The sequence below is a fragment of the Hemibagrus wyckioides genome, linkage group LG08 (genome assembly GCF_019097595.1).
Source record: "Hemibagrus wyckioides isolate EC202008001 linkage group LG08, SWU_Hwy_1.0, whole genome shotgun sequence".
Taxonomy (NCBI): Eukaryota; Metazoa; Chordata; class Actinopteri; order Siluriformes; family Bagridae; genus Hemibagrus; species Hemibagrus wyckioides.
The window spans coordinates 25,778,979-25,800,449 of NC_080717.1; the positions used below are offsets into that span (position 1 = coordinate 25,778,979).

Sequence of the window (21,471 nt, forward strand, 5' to 3'; positions counted from 1 at the left end):
CGTCAAAAGGAAAACCAGACGGATTCCGCGGGGTCGGAAAACATGCATCTAGGTGCGAGAAGGCCGTGCGACTTCATAGTCGTCCGATCGTCAGAGAGAACCTGCGGCCAAAACCAACATGGATTTAAAACACCACCGCAATAACGATCAAAGCGATCGGAGCCGTTCGCAGGCTGCGTGCTGTAATGTTGGCACGGTGAACAGATACATTCTGTAAAATTAACGACTGCCAACTGGATAAGATTGAGTGTCCAGGGTCCTAACACTGGGAATCTTGAGAACGGCCAAGCGGGGCCAGTCCAAACAGATTAGCGTCCTTATGCAACCTATCGAGAGCATATTAACTGTATGGACTATAGCGAACTCTGGCACGTCGTCCATTAGCGCTGATTTGTGGGCTCGCTGTGTCAACGGATATCCAGCGGAGAGAGGAAGTTCTCCAGAGACACCCAGATGATGAATTCCCTTGAATGTTATCACATGAGAACTTATCAGAAAGTTGAACTCGTCTTTTTTCCCCACTTGTAAACACACAAGACAAGAAGCAGCGACTTTCTGAACTTGTGCAACCACAGGAACTGTCAGGGGTCAAACACATGTAGCCAGCAAGGCAGGATGATACGCTCTTTATGACAAAAGGGAGAGGAAACACACACACTCACACCCTCCCTCACTCTCATACCCTCACTCTCATACCCTCACACCCTCCCTCACTCTCATACACCCTCACACCCTCCCTCACTCTCATACACTCACACCCTCCCTCACTCTCATACCCTCACACCCTCCCTCACTCTCATACCCTCACTCTCATACCCTCACACACACCCTCACACCCTCCCTCACTCTCATACACTCACACCCTCACACCCTCCCTCACTCTCATACACTCACACCCTCACACCCACCCTCACACTCACACCCTCCCTCACTCTCATACCCTCACACCCTCCCTCACTCTCATACCCTCACTCTCATACCCTCACACCCTCCCTCACTCTCATACCCTCACTCTCATACCCTCACACCCTCCCTCACTCTCATACCCTCACACCCTCCCTCACTCTCATACCCTCACTCTCATACCCTCACACCCTCCCTCACTCTCATACCCTCACACCCTCCCTCACTCTCATACCCTCACACCCTCCCTCACTCTCATACCCTCACACCCTCCCTCACTCTCATACCCTCACACCCTCCCTCACTCTCACACCCTCCCTCACTCACACCCTCCCTCACTCTCACACCCTCCCTCACACCCTCCCTCACTCTCACACCCTCCCTCACACCCTCCCTCACTCTCACACCCTCCCTCACACACCCTCCCTCACTCTCACACCCTCCCTCACACCCTCCCTCACTCTCACACCCTCCCTCACACCCTCCCTCACTCTCATACCCTCCCTCACACCCTCCCTCACTCTCACACCCTCCCTCACACCCTCCCTCACACCCTCCCTCACTCTCACACCCTCCCTCACACCCCTCCCTCTCACACCCTCCCTCACTCTCACACCCTCACTCTCACACCCTCCCTCACTCTCACACCCTCCCTCACACCCTCCCTCACTCTCACACCCTCCCTCACACCCTCCCTCACTCTCACACCCTCCCTCACACCCTCCCTCACTCTCACACCCTCCCTCACACCCTCCCTCACTCTCACACCCTCCCTCACACCCACACCCTCCCTCACACCCTCCCTCACTCTCACACCCTCCCTCACTCTCACACCCACTCTCACACCCTCCCTCACTCTCACACCCACCCTCACTCTCACCCACCCTCACTCTCACACCCTCCCTCATACCCTCCCTCACACCCTCCCTCACTCTCACACCCTCCCTCACACCCTCCCTCACTCTCACACCCTCCCTCACACCCTCCCTCACTCTCACACCCTCCCTCACACCCACCCTCACTCTCACACCCTCTCTCACACCCTCCCTCACACCCTCCCTCACTCTCACCCTCACACCCTCCCTCCCTCACACCCTCCCTCACTCTCACACCCTCCCTCACACCCTCCCTCACTCTCACACCCTCTCTCACACCCTCCCTCACACCCTCCCTCACTCTCACCCTCACACCCTCCCTCCCTCACACCCTCCCTCCCTCACACCCTCCCTCCCTCTCATACCCTCACACCCTCCCTCACTCTCATACCCTCACACCCTCCCTCACTCTCATACCCTCACACCCTCCCTCACTCTCATACCCTCACACCCTCCCTCACTCACACCCTCCCTCACACCCTCCCTCACTCACACCCTCCCTCACACCCTCCCTCCCTCACACCCTCCCTCACTCACACCCTCCCTCACATACCCTCACACCCTCCCTCACTCTCATACCCTCACACCCTCCCTCACTCTCATACCCTCACACCCTCCCTCACTCTCATACCCTCACACCCTCCCTCACTCTCATACCCTCACACCCTCCCTCACTCTCATACCCTCACACCCTCCCTCACTCTCATACCCTCACACCCTCCCTCACTCTCATACCCTCACACCCACCCTCACTCTCACCCACCCTCACTCTCACCCACCCTCACTCTCACACCCACCCTCACTCTCATACACTCACACACACACACCCTCCCTCACTCTCATACCCTCACACCCTCACTCTCACACCCACCCTCACTCTCACACCCACCCTCACTCTCATACACTCACACACTCACACCCTCCCTCACTCTCATACCCTCACACCCTCCCTCACTCTCATACCCTCACACCCTCCCTCACTCACACCCACCCTCACTCTCCCCCACCCTCACTCTCCCCCACCCACCCTCACCCCCTCCCCCACTCTCCTACCCTCACACCCACCCTCACTCACACCCACCCTCACTCTCACCCACCCTCACTCTCACCCACCCACCCTCAGACCCTCCCTCACTCTCATACCCTCACACCCTCCCTCACTCTCATACCCTCACACCCTCCCTCACTCTCACCCCCCCTCACACCCACCCTCACTCTCACCCACCCTCACTCTCACCCACCCTCACTCTCACCCACCCTCACTCTCACCCTCACCCTCCCTCACTCTCATACCCTCACACCCTCCCTCACTCACACCCACCCTCACTCTCACCCACCCTCACTCTCACCCACCCTCACTCTCACCCACCCTCACTCTCATACCCTCACACCCTCCCTCACTCTCATAACCTCACACCCTCCCTCACTCACACCCACTCTCATACCCTCACACCCACCCTCACTCTCACACACCCTCACTCTCACCCACCCTCACTCTCACACCCACCCTCACTCTCACACCCACCCTCACTCTCACACACTCACACCCACCCTCACTCTCATACACTCACACACTCACACCCACCCTCACTCTCATACACTCACACACACCCACCCTTACTCTCATACACACACACACACACACACCCTTACTCTCATACACACACCCACCCACCCTCACTCTCATACACTCACACCCTCACACCCACACCCTGTCCAGCGTTGGATGGAGATAACTGAAGCTGTGTTATTAGTGATATTTACATATCACTAATGCACATGATGCCAGGTGAAGATCACGTGTCGCTCTGCTTTACCATGAGGACGGTCTTGGCGGAACTGTGGGCGTGGCGCAGGCTGTGATAGGCCAGGAGGCCCAGCAGCACGTAAAAGGCCAGGGTTGCCAGATTGCGTGGGTCTAGCAAAGATTCCACCAGAGGAATGGTGCCCATGGTCCAGTCACAGCACAGCTCTGAGGGGTTGAGCAGGAGCCAGGCGTTGACAGGAAGCAGGTAGTTGAAGGTGAGCTGGCGGGCCGGCGTGGAGCTGACAGCGGCCGGGTTATCAAACCTGCAACACACACACACACAATCCCATCAGACGCTTTACTCAACACAATAATCCCCGCTGCCTTCTGAAGCACAGCAACGGAGCTGAGATCTTATCCTTCTAGTGTGCTGGGTCCAAAAACTCCTGAGAGTTAGAGGAGAAAGCTGGGCTTCAGGCACAGAGACATTCGACCATAACATTTATTAATCAGCTTGCGAGGTCGCTTTCGTAAAGACGAAAATGAATCATCGTGAAGGATCGGGATATTCGCACCATGAACGAACAAGATACATCGCAAACTAGGGTTTTTTGTTTTGTTTTATCTTATGTTTGTAAACTAATCTGAGAGGCAAAGTATTTACACACAAAGTTCAAAGTGTGTACACGCAAAAAAACAAACAAACAAAAAAAGAGAGTATGCAAACAAGACATTATACAAACAGCTTGAGAGTACAGACTAACCACAAGAGCAGACACAAACAGGAAACAAACAACAAGAGCACACACAAACAGGAAACAAACAACAAGAGCACACACAAACAGGAAACAAACAACAAGAGCAGACACAAACAGGAAACAAACAACAAGAGCACACACAAACAAGAGAGCATACACACACACACACACACACACACACACACAACAGCACACACAAACAAGAAAATACACACAAACAAGAGAGTACACACACAGCAGGCACGTACACACGCACACCCAAACTGCAGGCGTGGACTGACACACACACACACACACACACAGCAGGCATGTACACACACAAACAGCAGGCGTGTACTGACACACACAAAAACAGCAGGAGAGTAAACAAACAACAAAAAAGCACACACAGCAGGCACGCACACACACACACACATACACAGCAGGCACGCACACACACACACACACAGCAGAAGAGTACACACACACACACACACACACAACAACAGAAGATCTGAACACACAGGATTGGTTTGGTCACTGGAGCCACTGTGAGGGGAAAATGAAAGCATTTCACGTTGCATCTGTTTCGCCAGCTTCTCTGTAGATGTTTAATGAAGCACATGGTTCTGGCAGAAGGACTGAAAAGGAAAAAAACACGATCTTGCAAATGAAATAAACTGTGCGATTAAACAAAACCCAAAACATGAGACAGTGCCTTAGATGTATCGTTTATTTTAATGAGCTTGAAATCATTTCATTAAAAGCACTCTGGTTTTAAATGCTTGGACGTTTACTCATCCTGTTCTGAAAGGCCCTGACGCTGCTGAACATGAAGAACGTCCAGGACAGCTGCAGGGCTTTCGACAGAGAACATGTCGTAAACACACCAAGGGAATCTGAGAGCAGGCACCGGGTACGAGGAGACGTTTGCTTCACCTTTATGGAAGGGGTCTCCGGCGTCAGGGAGGGTTTTGTCACCTCCGTGACTCGGATCCCCGCTCTCTGGGTGGGCGGGGACATGCTCGGCATCCTGCGTCAATCACAGCGGCCGTAGCCGTTTGTCGGCGTGGACGTATGCGCAAGAGGACAGGGTTTGCTTTTTGAACAAGATGTTTGATTGAAAAAACCTAATGCAACAGGTATCGAGCTCGGAGGGTTAATGGTTTCCGAATGCCTGGGTAGATATTTACCCCGTTTGTAATTATCACTCCAATAAATGCCATTTCACTGATGCGTCGTCTTTGGGTCTGTCAGATGTTCTGTGAAGACTTGCCAATACGCTAACACGCATTTTGGCAGCGCTGACTTATGCATTTCTGACTTACGCATCACAAGGTTTTCTCATGCCGTTGTCTCTTCGTGCCAGAAAATTTAAAAAAATTAAAAAACGACACGCCGATCATTACACGTCCGCCGAAGCGTAGAAAGCCGGCGAAATGCCACTCACTTCTTCTACTGTACTCTTACGCTCACTGGACCACACCGAAATTGTCTTAAAGATTTACCAAAAAAACAAACGTGAGTGAATTAGCTCTTAAGGTGCTATTCAGACAGGATTAGTTTTATGTTACACAAGGAAGCAGATCTACAGACTGCGCATTCCATCGCCTGGACAGATTAGAAAGATTATGCTGTCTTTTCTTTACTAGAGAAGGGGCTGTAAAAATAACAGCGGGGTAATAAAATCCTGCTGTGGCGTGACATGCTAAGAGCTTGTCACATCCTATAGAAAGTTTCGGTGTTTCTTAGCTTGAAGACTCTCGAGGCTACTTGCATGGACACACACAAGCTTTATGATAAGGACCAAGATATTATGTTCCCTGTATAATAATATGCTTCAAAAAAAATAAAGGGCTCAATATTTTTCAAAAAGCTACAATTTGAGCATTTGGATTTTTCATTTGATTTTCAATCAACTAACGTCCCCATGCTGTCAGGGGCGTACAAACTTTTGCACTCGGCTCACAGTCGCCTCCGAGTTCTGCTTTTACCTAGAATTCATACCAGGGAAGTAGCACATAAGAGGCTCCGTGGTTAAGACACTGATTAGAAGGTTGTGAGTTCAAGTCCATGCAGGGTTTGTGCTGCCACTCTGCACAAGCCTCTTTGCTCTGGGGCAGTTGTATCGTGTCTGACCCCGTGCCCTGACCCCGGCTTCCTTAAAAGGAAAAGAATTCCTAAAGAATGCCTCAAAGAATTCCTGTAAGAATTTGGCGGGCAGCGTTGCTGTCTCACGACTTCAGCTCCTCAGATTGAGTTACTGTCTCTACAAAAGTTCGGTACGGGTTTGATCCAGGTTCTGCCGTTTCCTTCCACCTTAAAGAAACATTCCAGTAAGCATGTGGATGTATACGGCTCGTGCCCTGTACATTTCAGATCCACTGCTAGAACACTGGGATTCTAAATCAGGATACTGGGTTGGTGCATGAGGGTAGTGGGTGCTGGGACTTAAACTCAGGACCTTCAAATCAGCAGCCTGATGCCTTAAACACTGAGCTACCACTGCGCTGTTGGATTATAACTCAGGACAGCGGGACTGTGACTCAGGACAGCGGGACTGTGACTCAGGACAGCGGGACTGTGACTCAGGACAGCGGGACTGTGACTCAGGACAGCGGGACTGTGACTCAGGACAGCGGGACTGTGACTCAGGACAGCGGGACTGTGACTCAGGACAGCGGGACTGTGACTCAGGACAGCGGGACTGTGACTCAGGACAGCGGGACTGTAAATCAGCTCACCTGGTGAAGACGGGCAGCTGCGACTGAATGACCTGCACTCGCACTATAACCAGTAGCAGCGTGCTGATGACCAGCACCATCAGCTTCAGCAAGGTCTGCAGCACGGCGTATGGAAACATGTCCTTCCCTCGTACCACCTGCAGCACCATCTCCATCAGCAAGGGCAAGGTGAACTGTGTTACAGACAGAAGGAGGGAGAGATGCCAGACGAAATAAATGATTCACTAAGAATCACAAGGCAAGTCGTCTATTATCTGTTATCCGTTCTGGAAGGAATGAACAGAGCGCAGACAAATTATGGCATTATTAAAACTAACAACGAGATAATTAAACAGTGGTTTAGGGAAAAAAAACAAAAACAAAAAAAAAAAAACAGCTGCTTACACACGCTCACTTCAGAGTTTGTGACAGAGCCTTGACCACATGATTGAAAAGGGCAGGACGAGCCGCCAAGACGCACACAAGGCTCCGGTGTGTACTGCACCCTGATCCACAAACACGCTGATTCTGTAGTGTAAACACCTTAATCTCGTCACTCAAACCCGATTACTTACAGTAACGAGAAGAGATCGAACTGCCGAGACACGATTAACACACACCCAGACGAAAACAGAGAACAAATTGGTTTCTCCTCGCGAACGCAAGCCCTGGTCTCGATGACTGATCCGTTACGTTTGGATATTTTCGTTAGCGTTCTGAATTAGTGTAGTAAGCTCTAGCCCCGGGGATGTGTAAACAAACGGGTCTAACTGTTTAACAGAAAAGAAACCACAACATGCGTGTTACGTGCTTTTAAAAAAGCAAAGTGCTTGGCAAATTAGCTTTAAAATGAGATTTTAAAAACATACCAAAGTTATTAGAACATATGAACATTATTATTATTATTATTACTGTGCAGTCATATTTTTATTATCTAGAGGCATTTTCACTAGGGCTGCCGCTATTATAATTATTATAATGATAATAATAATAGTAATAATAATAATAAAATTAAATACAACATGACTGAATAAACTCACAATATTATAATCAAGTGTATAATCAAATATTTGATTAAAACATTGTAGTGGATTCAGTATTTGATTCTAATGCAGTGCGACAGGCGTCTTACCCCTTGAGCTACAAACACTTCATACACGCAGCAAATCCCAATCACGGTGATTCCCTGCTCCTTACACAGAGTCGCTACGGCAACCAGCAACACCGTCAGAACGATGGGCGTCCACACTGCAACACAAACACACACAGGTTATATTTATTTATTTATTAAAAAGGAATACTTAAACACATCTATTTATTTATAAGACACTGGTGTTCACACATGCACAGAGACACACAGACAGGCAGATATGCGCACACACAGACAGATTTACAAACACAGACAAATGTGTCAAACAGACACACACAAACAAAGGCACAGACACACACAGGCAGACAGACTCTCACACAGAGACAGACAGACAGACGCACACACACAGACAGAAAGAAACAGACAGACAGACACACGCACACACAAACACAAACACACAGACAGACAAACACACATGCACAGAGGCAGATAGACAGACAGACAGACAGACAGAGACAGACAGAGACAGACAGAGACAGACAGAGACAGACAGAGACAGACAGAGACACACACACAGCTCTGGCACAGCTCAGATAAAAATACTTCTCTCATACTGCAGCACTTCAAACTCTCTGTTTTTTATTCTCTCTCATTCATGCATGCTTAACGACCGGGAAATGGAGGGAAACATAAATAAATACAGGAATTGCTCTCATAAGTGGAATCCTGCTTCAGTGCTATTCATTATAACTCATTTAATTGACAGAGGTCACTCCTGCACATCAGGGAGACAGAAGGACAGACAGACACACAGACAGAGACAGAAAAAGACAGAGTCAGAGAGAGGCAGAGAGGGGGGGGGCGTAGAGATGCAGACAGAGAGAAAGGCAGACAGAAAAAGGCAGAGAGGCAGAGAGAAAGACAGAGACAGAGAGAGGCAGACAGGCAGACAAAGAAAGAGGCAGAAACAAAGACAGAGACAGGCAGAGAGAAAGACAGACAGAGAGAGAGAAGCAGAGAGAAAGCCAGAGACAGAGAGAGAGGCAGACAGAGAAAGAGACAGAGAGAAAAATAGAGACAGAGAGAGGCAGACAGGCAAACAGAGAGAGACAGAGAGAGAGGCAGAGAGAAAGGCAGAAAAATAGGCAGAGAAGCAGAAACAGAATCTAAAGAAGAAACAGTTGGCAGGATTGTGCTTAAGATCTTAGTCAAAGGGACGTAATAGTACTTGATGTTCTGAATAATTACAGTGTGAATATGACCTGAAGCTCTGTCTAGGGGGGGAACGGCGAGAACGTGTCTCAGAACCTGCATAGGAAAGTTTAAAAACAAACAAATAAACAAAAAAAAAAGGTTGTTAATGAGGCATCATACCGATGGAGCGATCCGGGCCTTTCGACTTGGTGTACGCCAGGAAAGCCGCCAGGAGGAAGATAGAGGACAGCAGTTCGGCTCGGCCCACGACGCCCGTGACCTGGGGAGGAAACAAATGAACAAGGTGAGATCAGTTTACAGCCCCGGGATAACTGAGGAACGAGGAACCCTTCAAGTTGTGCACCTAAAGCCAAATTTTGAAATAGTTAGAGCTGATTTCTGACAGCTTCTGTCAGCGATGCTTATTAAACATCCGCTTACACATGTACACAATCTCACAAACCAGGACAAAAACACCCGCATCATATCACGATAGGACCAGGGCCGAGGTGAAAGTGAATGGGAAAGCTTTTTGTGTCATCAAGATGTCGCCGGGTCTATTTCTGTGTTCTTAAGGTGTCCCCAGGACTGTTTTTGTGTGCTCAAGGTGTCCCCAAATCTATTTAGGTGTCATTACTGTGTCGCCAGGTCTGTTTTGGGGTCATTAAGGTGTCCCCAGGTCTGTTTTTGGGTGCCCAATCTGTCTCCAGGTCTGTTTTGGTGTCATTATAGCATCCCCAGGTCTGTTTTGGGGTCATTAAGGTGTCCCCAGGACTGTTTTGGGGTGCCCAATGTGTCCTCAGGTCTGTTTTGGTGTCCTTAAGGTGTCCCCGGGTCTGTTTTGGTGTATTCTAAAGGTGATAAAAGCTATTTAAAAAACAAATGAATTAAATCATATGTGAAAACCTACAACAGCTGTTACTACCACCTATAGCTGACCAGGGCTCCATACAAGCAGTCTGGACAGCTCAGATCACCAAAACACAAGGCTGCTGTTACACACAAGTGAGCCAGAGGAACCTGGTAATGCTGGAGTCAGTTCAGCTTCCAAGAAACAGCAGCATGAGAATGACGTGTTTGTCAATGTGAGGAACTAGTGAGAAAATAAATGGTGAGAAACATCTAAAATGGTGAATCTAAGATGTAGTTATATATCTGGTGGTCTATGATTTATTTAGAGCCCTCATAGCAATTGATCAGTGGAGGTTTGGAATTTTTTTTTTGAACAGGTCTATTGTATTTGGTGTAGTAAGATTATTCAGTGTTCTGCCATTTGGACGTGCATTTTTGGCTTTGTTTAGCTGGGAATACTTTGCATTACGTCCATCACCGCCTTACACTCCGTCTCCTGGCTCTGTACAGAACCAAGAAGAATCAACTTTTTAGCACCCATCACTATTAGTAACTGTTACTTAAGAAAAAAGGAACATTTCCAAGAACGAGCTTATCAACATCATTATTGTTATATTAGAGGTGGGATGATACAATTAAATATGTATTAAAGTGTCTAGGTTTGTTGACTAGAGCTGTATTCATTAAAAAAAAAAGATAAAAAAAAAAAAAGAAAATTAAATAAATAAATGAATACATAAATAAATATAGTGGTTTGTGAGAGATGAATCTTCTTCTTCTTCTTCATCCGGCTTTTCCTTTCAGGGGTCTCCACAGAGAATCATCTCTCTCCACCTATCCCTGTCTTCTGCATCCTCAACACTTACACCCACTAGCTTCATATCCTCATTTATTACATCCATATACCTCCTCTTTGGTCTTCCTCTTTGCCTCCTGCCTGGCAGCTCCATGTCCAACATTCTCCTACCAATATACTCACTCTCCCTCCTCTGAACATGTCCAAACCATCTTAATCTGGCCTCTCTAACTCTGTCCCCCAAACGTCCAACATGAGCTGTCCCTCTGATGTACTCGTTCCTAATCCTGTCCAACCTTGTCTCTCCCAAAGAGAACCTCAACATCTTCAGCTCTGCTACCTCCAGCTCTGACTCCTGTCTCTGTCTCAGTGATACTGCCTCTAAACCATACAGCATGGCCGGTCTCACCACTGTCCTGTACACCTTTCCCTTGATTCTTGAAATTTTTCTATCACACAGAACTCCTGACACCTTTCTCCACCCATTCCAACCTGCCTGCACTCGCTTCTTTACCTCTTTCCCACACTCTCCATTACTCTGGACTGTTGACCCCAAGTACTTAAACTCCTGTACCTTCTTCACCTCTTCACCCTGTAATCTTACTGTTCCACTTCCCTCCCTGCCATTCCCACACATGTACTCAGTCTTACTACGACTGACTTTCATTCCTCTTCTCTCCAGCGCAAACCTCCACCTCTCCAGGTTTTCCTCCACCTGCTCCCTGCTCTCATTACAGATCACAATGTCATCTGCAAACATCATTGTCCAAGAAGACTCCTGTCTGACCTCCTCTGACAACTGGTCCATCACCATGGCAAACAGGAAGGGGCTCAGAGCCGATCCCTGATGCAGTCCCACCTCCACTCTGAACTCCTCTGTCTGACCTACAGAACACCTCACCACTGTCCTGCTCCTCTCATACATGTCCTGCACCACTCTGACATACTTCTCTGCTACTCCTGACTTCCTCATACAGTACCACAGCTCTTCTCTTGGCACCCTGTCATACGCTTTCTCCAAGTCTACAAACACACCGTGCAACTCTCTCTGACCATCCCTATACTTCTCCATCAACATTCTCAGAGCAAAAATTGCATCTGTTGTGCTCTTTCTGGGCATGAAGCCATACTGCTGCTAAGAAATTTCCACTACCTTCCTTAACCTAGCTTCCACTACTCTTTCCCATAGCTTCATTGTATGGCTCATCAACTTTATCCCCCTATAGTTGCTGCAAATCTGCATGTCACCCTTATTCTTAAAGATCGGCACTAATACACTTCTCCATTCCTCAGGCATCTTCTCACTCTCTAAAACCCTGTTAAACAGACTAGTTAAAAATTCCACTGCCGCCTCTCCTAGACACTTCCAGACCTCCACTGGGATGTCGTCAGGACCAACTGCCTTTCCACTTTCATCCTCTTCCAAGCCTTCCTGACGTCATCCTTTCTAATCTTATCTACTTTCTGTTCCACAGAGTTCACCCCTTCTACTCTTTCTTCCCTCTCATTTTCCTCATTCATCAGCTCTTCAAAGTACTCCTTCCATCTCCTCCGTACACTCTCCTCACTTGTGAGCACCTTTCCATCTCTATCCTTAATAACTCTAACTTGCTGCACATCCTTCCCATCTTGATCCCTCTGCCTAGCTAACTTGTACAAGTCCTTCTCTCCATCTCTAGTGTCTAACCTAGTGTACAACTCATCATACGCCTTCTGCTTGGCCTTAGACACCTCCCTCTTCACTCTGTGCTGTAAATCCTTGTATTCCTGTCTATTCGCTTAAGTCCTGTCCATGCCCACTTCTTCTTGGCTAACCTCTTCCTTTAAATACTATCCTGAACTTCCTCATTCCACCACCAAGTCTCCTTATCTTCTTTCCTCCTTCCAGATGACACACCCAGCACCTTTCTTCCTGTCTCCCTGAACCTTTCTGCTGTAGCTTCCCAGTCACTACCTGACCACCCAGAGCCTGCCTCAACTTCTGTCTAAATTCCTCACAACATTCCTCCTTTTTCAGCTTCCACCACTTGGTTTTCTTCTCCATCTCTATCTTTGACCTCTGCTTACAGACCATCAAATTCATCCTACACACCACCATCCTATGCTGTCTGGCTGCACTCTCTCCCACTACCACTTTACAGACACTAATCTCTTTCAGATTGCCTCTTCTACATAGGATGTAGTCTACCTGTGTGCTCCTACCTCCACTCTTGTAAGTCACTCTATGCTCCTCCCTCTTCTGAAAATAAGTGTTAACCACAGCCATGTCCATCCTCCTAGCAAAGTCCACTACCATCTGTCCTTCAAGGTTCCTTTCCTTAACTCCAAACTTGCCCATCACCTCCTCATCACCTGTGTCCCCCTCACCAACATGTCCATTAAAATCTGCTCCCATCACCACTCTCTCACCTGTGGGAATACTCTCATCTAATTCACTCCAGAATCTCTCTTTCTCCTCTAACCCACAACCTACCTGTGGGGCATAACCACTAACAACATTCAACATCACCCCTTCAATCTCCAACTTCAGACTCATCACCCTGTCTGACACTCTCATCACCTCCAGAACATTCCTCACAAACTCCTCCTTCAGGACCACACCTACCCAATTTCTCTTACTATCCAGTAGCCTTGCTACCCTTCCACCTGCTCTCCTGTACACACAGTATATCCACCTTCCTTCTCTCCATCATATCAGCCAGCTCTCTACCTTTCCCTGTCATAGTACCAACATTCAGAGTTCCTATTCTCAGTCCTACACTCTTACCTTTCCTCTTCTCTCTCGGTCTATGCATGCTCCTTCCTCCTCTACTACTTCGACCAACAGTAGCCCAATTTCCACCAGCGCCCTGTAGGTCAACGGCGCCGATGGTGGTCGTTGTTAACCCGGGCCTTGACCGATCCGGTATGAAATTTAGAGTACTGACGATTCGCATGGTTAAATTTGGCAGTGTTTTACGCCGGATGCCCTTCCTGACGCAACCCTCTCTATTTATCCGGGCTTGGGACCGGTGCAGAAGTCACTGGACTGTGACCCCATGGCTAGATTTGAGAGAGATAAACAACATTTGTATATTTTGTCAGTTTTTTTGTAGTATTAAAAAAGTATATTAAAGTATATAAAGTATAAAACTTTACATTTTAATTAAAAAATTTGTCCATTATAGTTCAGAAAAACAAGAATTATATATATATATAAAAAATAATTATTATTTTATTTTTTTATTATTATTATATGCAGCAATTTCTTTAAACAATAAAAGTATTAACTTTTGAAAGATGTATTAATTTTTTTTTTTTAATTGATATTGTAATACACCAGGGATTATGGAAAATTATTTGCTTTATGGTTTAGGAAAAAAACACAATGTCACTCACTTAATACAAATATTTAACATTTTTCACAAATTAAAAAAAAGAAGAAACACGCAGCTTCAGCTGAGCAGCCGGCAAAGACTTCAGATCTCACAAAAGTAAAAGGACACGCTGTCCATTACTGCCACCACATGCAGCTCACTGCAACGACACACCACGGCTCAACATCTTACACACCCACACACACACACCCACCCACACACCCACCTTTTCACATCCGGTCACGCACTCACCCGGGCGAAGGGCCGACGACGGAACAGTGATATCGTCATACACACACACACAGTACAGCTGGTTTTAACACCTCAAAGGAAATGAGGCTTAGCTGTCAACTCCACATTTTTCTTCTCCAGTTTCTCATAAACAAGCCCTCGGTTCCAACATCTTGCAATTTGCTGCATTCTGGAAAATTTTTCTTCTAGAAACCAAAAAGGACCTCGGCTCAGGGGCGCTTAAAGCCCATGGGAAATGAAAGCGATTCGCCCCGGCCATCAATAAAGCCATCAGAGCTGTCACTCACAAAGTTCTTCTTCTTATTATTATTATTACTATTTATTTATTTATTTATTTATTTATTTATTTATTTATTTATTTATTAATTATTAACATAAAAAATGTAAACGTTTTCTTTTCTTTTCATTTTTAACAATACATTTTTCTAGCTATTAAATGTACTTAAACCCTTTAAGAACACTCGTAAACTCATAAAAGATTCTCTCATCATGGCACCTGTTAGTGGGTGGGATATATTAGGCAGCAAGTGAACATTTGGTCCTCAAAGTTGATGTTAGAAGCAGGAAAAACGGACAAGTGTAAGGATTTGAGCTTTGAGTTTGACGAAGGGCCAAATTGTGATGGCTAGACCACTGGATCAGAGCATCTCTGAATCACTGCAGCTCTTGTGGGGTGTTCCCGGTCTGCAGTGGTCAGTATCTATCAAAAGTGGTCCAAGGAAGGAACAGTGCTGAACCGGAGACAGGGTCATGGGCGGTCAAGGATCATTGACGCACGTGGGGAGCGGAGGCTGGCCCGTGTGATCCGATCCAACAGACGAGCTACTGTTGATCAAATTGCTGAAGGTAATGCTGGTTCTGATAGAAAGGTGTCAGAATACACAGTGCAGGACGGGTCAGGCAGCAAAAGGGGGACCAACACAATATTAGACAGTGGTCATGTTGTGCCTGGTCAATGTATGTGTGTGTTTTTTTAACAAACATGGAATATGGAAAGTCTTAAAAGGTCAAGTTTTCAGTCATTAAGAGAGAAAAAACATAGAATAACCTTTTATATGGGAATGTGTCAGTGTTCAGAATCAACCAAATCACATTCAAGCTCATGTTCAATACTAATTACTATATGATTTATCAATTAACTAAGTGATTAATTGACTGATTAACCTCAAATAAAAGTAGAGCTGTTCCTATCTCAGTTTTCTTCAGCAGACAATTACAAAAAAGACATTCCAAGACACTGAATATACCACAGAAGACTAAAAACAATAATAATCAAACTGGAAAAAATCTGGCACGACGGTGATATTAGTAAGAACAGGACATCTCCTGAAATCGGAGGGGAAGATCAGTAGGAAACTGGTCAGGGAGGCTGACAGCAAGGTTCAAAGAATTGCAGCAATTTCTGACGTTGCTCTCTACATGTGACAACAATCTGCCGAATTCTTCATATGTCTGGGCGACGGCGGAGGGAGGCAAGACCAAAGTCTTTTTTTTTTAAAGGCAAAAACATCTAAGCTTGGCCAAAGGTTGCAAACAAACAAACATAAATAAATACACAAATAAAAATAAATAACTAAATTAATAAACAAACAAATAAATACATAAGTAGGAATAATGTGCCAACTGAGATTTTTTTTAAAAATGTGAATTTATTTGGCCATCAAAATAAATAAATAAAAACTATAAATAAATAGATAGAAAATTGAAATAAAATGTCTACTGAATTTAAAAAATGTGAAAATTTTTTCAAATTTCTCTCTCTACTGAGTCTACTGACCATTTTTTGACCATGAAATAAATAAATAAATAAAATTTGGAATAATGTGTCTATTGAAATTTTTAATTTTAAATGTGAAAAAAATACAATGTAAAAAAAAAAAAAAAAAGAAAAAAAAGAAAAATGAAATTAATTCACCAAAAAATAATTAAACACAGTCCCACAGTGAAGCATGGTGGCGGCAGCATCGGCATTTGTTTTGCATTTTAATCAGGGTGGAGGATAAATGGCTCCAGTTAATTTTGACACAAAACCTTAAGGCAGGGGTGTCCAATCTCATCCAGAAAGGGCCGGTGTGGGTGCAGGTTTTCATTCCAACCAAGCAGAAGCTATACCTGATTCCAACTGGCTAATCAGAAGATCTTGGCTTTCAGTAGACTCTGGTATAGCTTCTGCTCAGTTGGAATGAAAACCTGCACCCACACCGGCCCTTTGCGGATAAGATTGGACACCCCTGCCTTAAGGCTTCTAAAGCCTAAGCTAAAACACGTGTAAGATGAGGAATTTCACCGTTCAGCATGACAAAGGCCCGAAGCACACCCAAAGATCAACAAAGGAACAGCTTCACTGAGACAAGATCAAGGTTTTAGAATCCAGATCTAAATCCAGAGGAAGATCTGCGAGGTGACCTGAAGAGGGCTGTGCACAGGAGATAGATGTTTCCAGCCAATCCGACAGAGTTCCAATGCTTTGGCAAGGTAGAATGTGAAAATGCTGCAAGTCAAGACCTGCCAAACTGACTGATTCGTACCCACAAACACGGAATGCTTTAGGGTGTGCAAACTTACGCAACCAGGTTAATGTACATTGTTTTTCATTTTTCATTTATTCTAAACTTAATATACGGGTTGCAATTTCACAATAAAGGTGGAAAAAAGGTTCTGATATGATTTTTTTTAAACACAACCTGCCATTTAACAGACTTTTTATATTCATGGTATTTATCAGAATTATTTGTATTCATTTTATTTTCCTTTTCAGTTTTCCTTTTCTTGTTTTACTCCTGATTTTTTAAAATTATTTTTAAACTGATGAAAAGCAACTGCTTTAATGGTGAAAGTTTGTTCTGAATATTTATGAATTTAAAACTGTAAAATCTAGGTTTTTAATTAATATTTATTATTAAAATGTATTGCAAAAACTGGAATTCATTCATTTTAACTGATTTATTTTCTGTAGCCATTAAATCTTATAAATATTAATTTTTTCTTTTTTAATAAATCCTAACAAACTATTTATTGAGCTTGGAAATTGTGAATAATTTATTTCTAATAAATTTACTATTGCATAATAACTAATGAAGTTATATTTTCTCCTTTTCAATTCTAAGCACTGTATTTTTGTAGATATTAAATCACTGTACACCAATTAAAATTAATTTCAGTTTAGTGATCAAGTAAAAAAGATCATGCCAAAACAAAAATTATTTATGTACTTTTAAATAATATACTGTTAAAATCTATTATAATTACACATACTTTTTTAAATTGATATTTTTCTTTTATTCATATATTTTGTGTCATTTATTTTTGAAGACAATATTTTTGTTTTACCATTTATTGTTGTTTTACTTTCCTATTAATTTAAGCTATTTTATTTTTTTCTAATTCTAAAAAATATTTTTAGAAACATTAACTATAGAAACTAAAAATAATAAAATTTCAGACTGAAAGCTGTTTTGATGTTACATTTTGTACTGAATCATTTTTTAAATGGATCTGATGTCAGCATTTTGTACTGAAGAACATCAAATATCCAGGTTTTTTTTTTTTTACATCTATTCTAATTTAGTAGGATTCAGTTTTAATTCATTTATTTTTTTTGACATTAAGTTTTTCATAATAAACTCTGATTTCAAGCTCTGATTTTATCTACAAATTTTATTTTTAAAATTAAAAAATGTATTTCTTAATATAGTTTAGAAGAATTATTGGAATTTGTTTTGCTTTTCCTTAAGAAATTTATTTTTGCAGAAATCTTTTTTCTACTTTCGTTTAGAAGCAGCAGATTCATTGGTAACATTTTGTATTAAATCTTAAAATTAAAAAAAAGTGAATTATTGTAATTCTATTTAATTGTATGAAATCTTAATATGAAAAAATTATTGGAATAATTTTTAATTGTATTAAATATTAAAAAAAAAATTGGAATTCTATTTAATTGAAAAGTTGAATTATATTTAACTATTACATCTTTAAAGAAATAGGAATATTATTATTAAATCTTGTTAAATAAATGAACAATTTAAACATTTTTTTCCTTTTTTTCCCCAGTTTAAAGCTATTTATTTGTGCATTTCCAAAGCCATGAAATTTTTTCACACATTTTTATCATCAGTAGATGAACCTCTGATGTACAGGCGTTGACTGGAAGCTACAGTTTTGAGGCGAATCCTAAAAACTGAGATTTGTCACAGGGCAGAACGAGGCACGCTTCCAGACAGACAGCGTTATTGACACTCTCATGAACAGGAAGTCCTGAAGACAGCAGTCTGTTGTCTCCTCTGTCCTGCAGTCACAGCTCTAGATTCACTGGCCGAGAGAGATTCCAGAGGGCTGTGTGTTTGGAAAAAATGTCCGTTCATGCAGTAAAAGCCTCCTTTGTCCAAACTCGGAGAAGACTGGCCGAGGATTCGACCGAACGAACAATTGGCACGTGACAGAACACAGATCTTTTCTGAATCGGAGCTGTGAATTAAAACTCGCACATAATCATAATACAGATCACTTCAAGGTGCAGCTAAGAAAAGAAAATTGAAATAAATAAATAAACAGACTTAACGCTAACATTAGTGACTAGCTGTCTAACTTAGGCCACGCCCCCAGAGTTTCGACCCATGACAGGAAGATCTCCTGAACCCAGAGCACACACCAGATTCTGAATGGGAGAAAAAAAATACAACATACGAATAATTAGAAACAGAGACCTGCGGCGAAGTGTCTCAATAGAGGAACTAATTTGGCGAGTAGCGGCAAAAGCAGCATCTGTACAACATCAAAGTCAGAGAATTAATACAGCTGTGTACACAAAGAATAAAGCTGCGGTGCAGTCGTCGAGGCTTGAGAGATTCGAACCGTTTTTGCTCGATAACGGTGTCGCTCGTGGATTCAGTCTGGACGGGGGTGGGGTGGAGGTGGGCGGGACTGGTCGCAGGTGTGGTCCAAACGACAGGATGATTGGCTGTAAGCGAGCTTAATGAAATTAAAAAAAACAGGTATTCCCTCACTCCGAGTTAAACAGCAGCATACTAATTAATTCTGCTTTCCTTGATAAATATAAGACAGAAGTTTTTCCTCGCAGGCGTACTCGTGTCCGCGTAGGACTACAAGGCGGACGTTTTCTGACGGTTTATACTGATAGATGTTGGAATTTAATGATGAGTCCAGATTCCGTCGTCGACGCTTCCAAGCCTGGCGGTGGATAACAAAAGTTCTGAATGGATGCTGTCAGGCGAGAGGGAGAAAGCGGGAAGAATAATGAGAAACAGAGAGCCTGCGGTGGTGAGTATAAAGGAGGACGGAGTAATTGATGAGTAGTGGCAGGAGCAACATCTGTACAACGTCAGTGCTGGAGAACTACTACAGCTGCGTATGGCGAGGGATAAAGCAGAGCGTGTGGGTTTGCGGGGTTAAGATAGTTAAGGCATTTAAAAAGAAAAAGAAAAACAAACACCGTCAAATGCTGTCAAGTCAGTCAGCTCGATCAAATCGGAACGATGTTTGAGGGATGAACAACAACATGGTCTTAACAGGCAGAAAGGAAACTGTCTATTGATTACGCTGACAGGAAGCTGACTTCCTCTGGTCACTGCAGGCTTTCTTAATTCCTGACTTAGCAGCACAACACATGGGACAAATAGTTCACACAAACACACACAGAGAGTACAGCTGGTTTTAACACCTCAAAGGAAATGAGCCTTAGCCGTCAAATCCACATTTTTCTTCTCCAGTTTCTCGTAAACAAGCCCTCGGTTCCAACATCTTTCAATTTGCTGCATTCTGGAAAATCTTTCTTCCAGAAACCAAAAAGGACCTCGGCTTAGCGAGCGCTTGAAGCCCGTGGGAAACGAAAGCGATTCGCCCTGACCATCAATAAAGCCATCAGCACCGTCACTTGCGAGTCAGTCATGTCCAAGTGTCTCGCTGAGTGAAGCAGGGAGACTTTTAAAGGCTCACAGCTGGAGGAGGACTCATCAAAATTCCAATAAAGTCATAAACTGCAGCCCATAACTTTCTTTCAATAATGAGCGACTCCAGCGGCCATTTTCCGGTTTAAACACTGCCGACGTGACGTGATCACAGGTGGGAGAGTCACCCTCTGTACTTACTTGCAGAATGAAGCTACCTAGAAAGACTTCGGTTTGATCTTTTTATTTATTTACAAACTTGAGCGCTGAGAGGAATTGGGCGAGTTCTTCACTCATGGGAGCTGACTGTAACTTTCTAAAACATCACAGATGAAAAACTTTACAGTTTGCTGGTGTCAGCAGGTCACCAACTCCATGCGGTCAAAGTGATGTTCCAATACTTTTGCTTAGCTAAAGATTGGGTGGTCTGCCGACACCGGTGCCACATTCTAAGCTTAATGTGCCTAAATATAAATAAGAAGAAATGAAATCAAACCCAAATAGCCTAGAAACGGCTCAAAATCTTCTCCATTTCTGGAGAATTCTTATTAAAAGTTTGAGAAAAGTCGTGAATTTAAATCCCAGGCACTGTTAGACCTCATAAAGTTCCTAAAAACTTTATGCATTACAAATGAAGTCAGTAGAGAAAAATCTCCAAAAGGAAAAGAAAAAAAGAAAGAAACGAAACTCTGATCCATCGTCTCATATTCATCTTTTAATCCCAAATGTCTAACAGCAAAGAAAAGAACTAGATTTGTTGTTCCAATACTTTCGGAGGCAACTGAAGGTGTGGGTACTCACAGCCTCAGTGTGGATCGGATGGACGGCGAACAGCAGCGTGGCCACCAGGCTGGTGGTCCGGTCCATCAGCAGGCGGCAGAAGCGCAGGAAGAGGACGCACACGGCCACGTGAAGAACCACGTTGAACAGATGGTAGGAGGCTGGACTCAGCTCGCTCAGCAGGTAGTTCAGGCGAAAGGTGAGCACAGTGAGCGGCCTGTAGGATTTATGACTCCGCTCCTGCGCACAAAGAAGCCAAACGT

General features: G+C 44.3%; 1 protein-coding gene across 1 annotated transcript in view; it reads right to left on the bottom strand.

Annotated features, from left to right (window-relative positions):
• The window catches only part of tmtc3 (transmembrane O-mannosyltransferase targeting cadherins 3), a 42,549-nt gene that overhangs the window by 17,783 nt on the left and 3,295 nt on the right, over positions 1-21,471 (bottom strand). The window contains exons 3-7 of the mRNA XM_058397789.1: positions 21,230-21,448; positions 9,450-9,549; positions 8,118-8,233; positions 7,007-7,179; positions 3,596-3,848 (exon numbers count right to left, since the gene is read on the bottom strand). Of these exons, the coding sequence (XP_058253772.1) occupies positions 3,596-3,848; positions 7,007-7,179; positions 8,118-8,233; positions 9,450-9,549; positions 21,230-21,448 (861 nt within the window). The remainder of the gene's footprint in view (positions 1-3,595; positions 3,849-7,006; positions 7,180-8,117; positions 8,234-9,449; positions 9,550-21,229; positions 21,449-21,471) is intronic.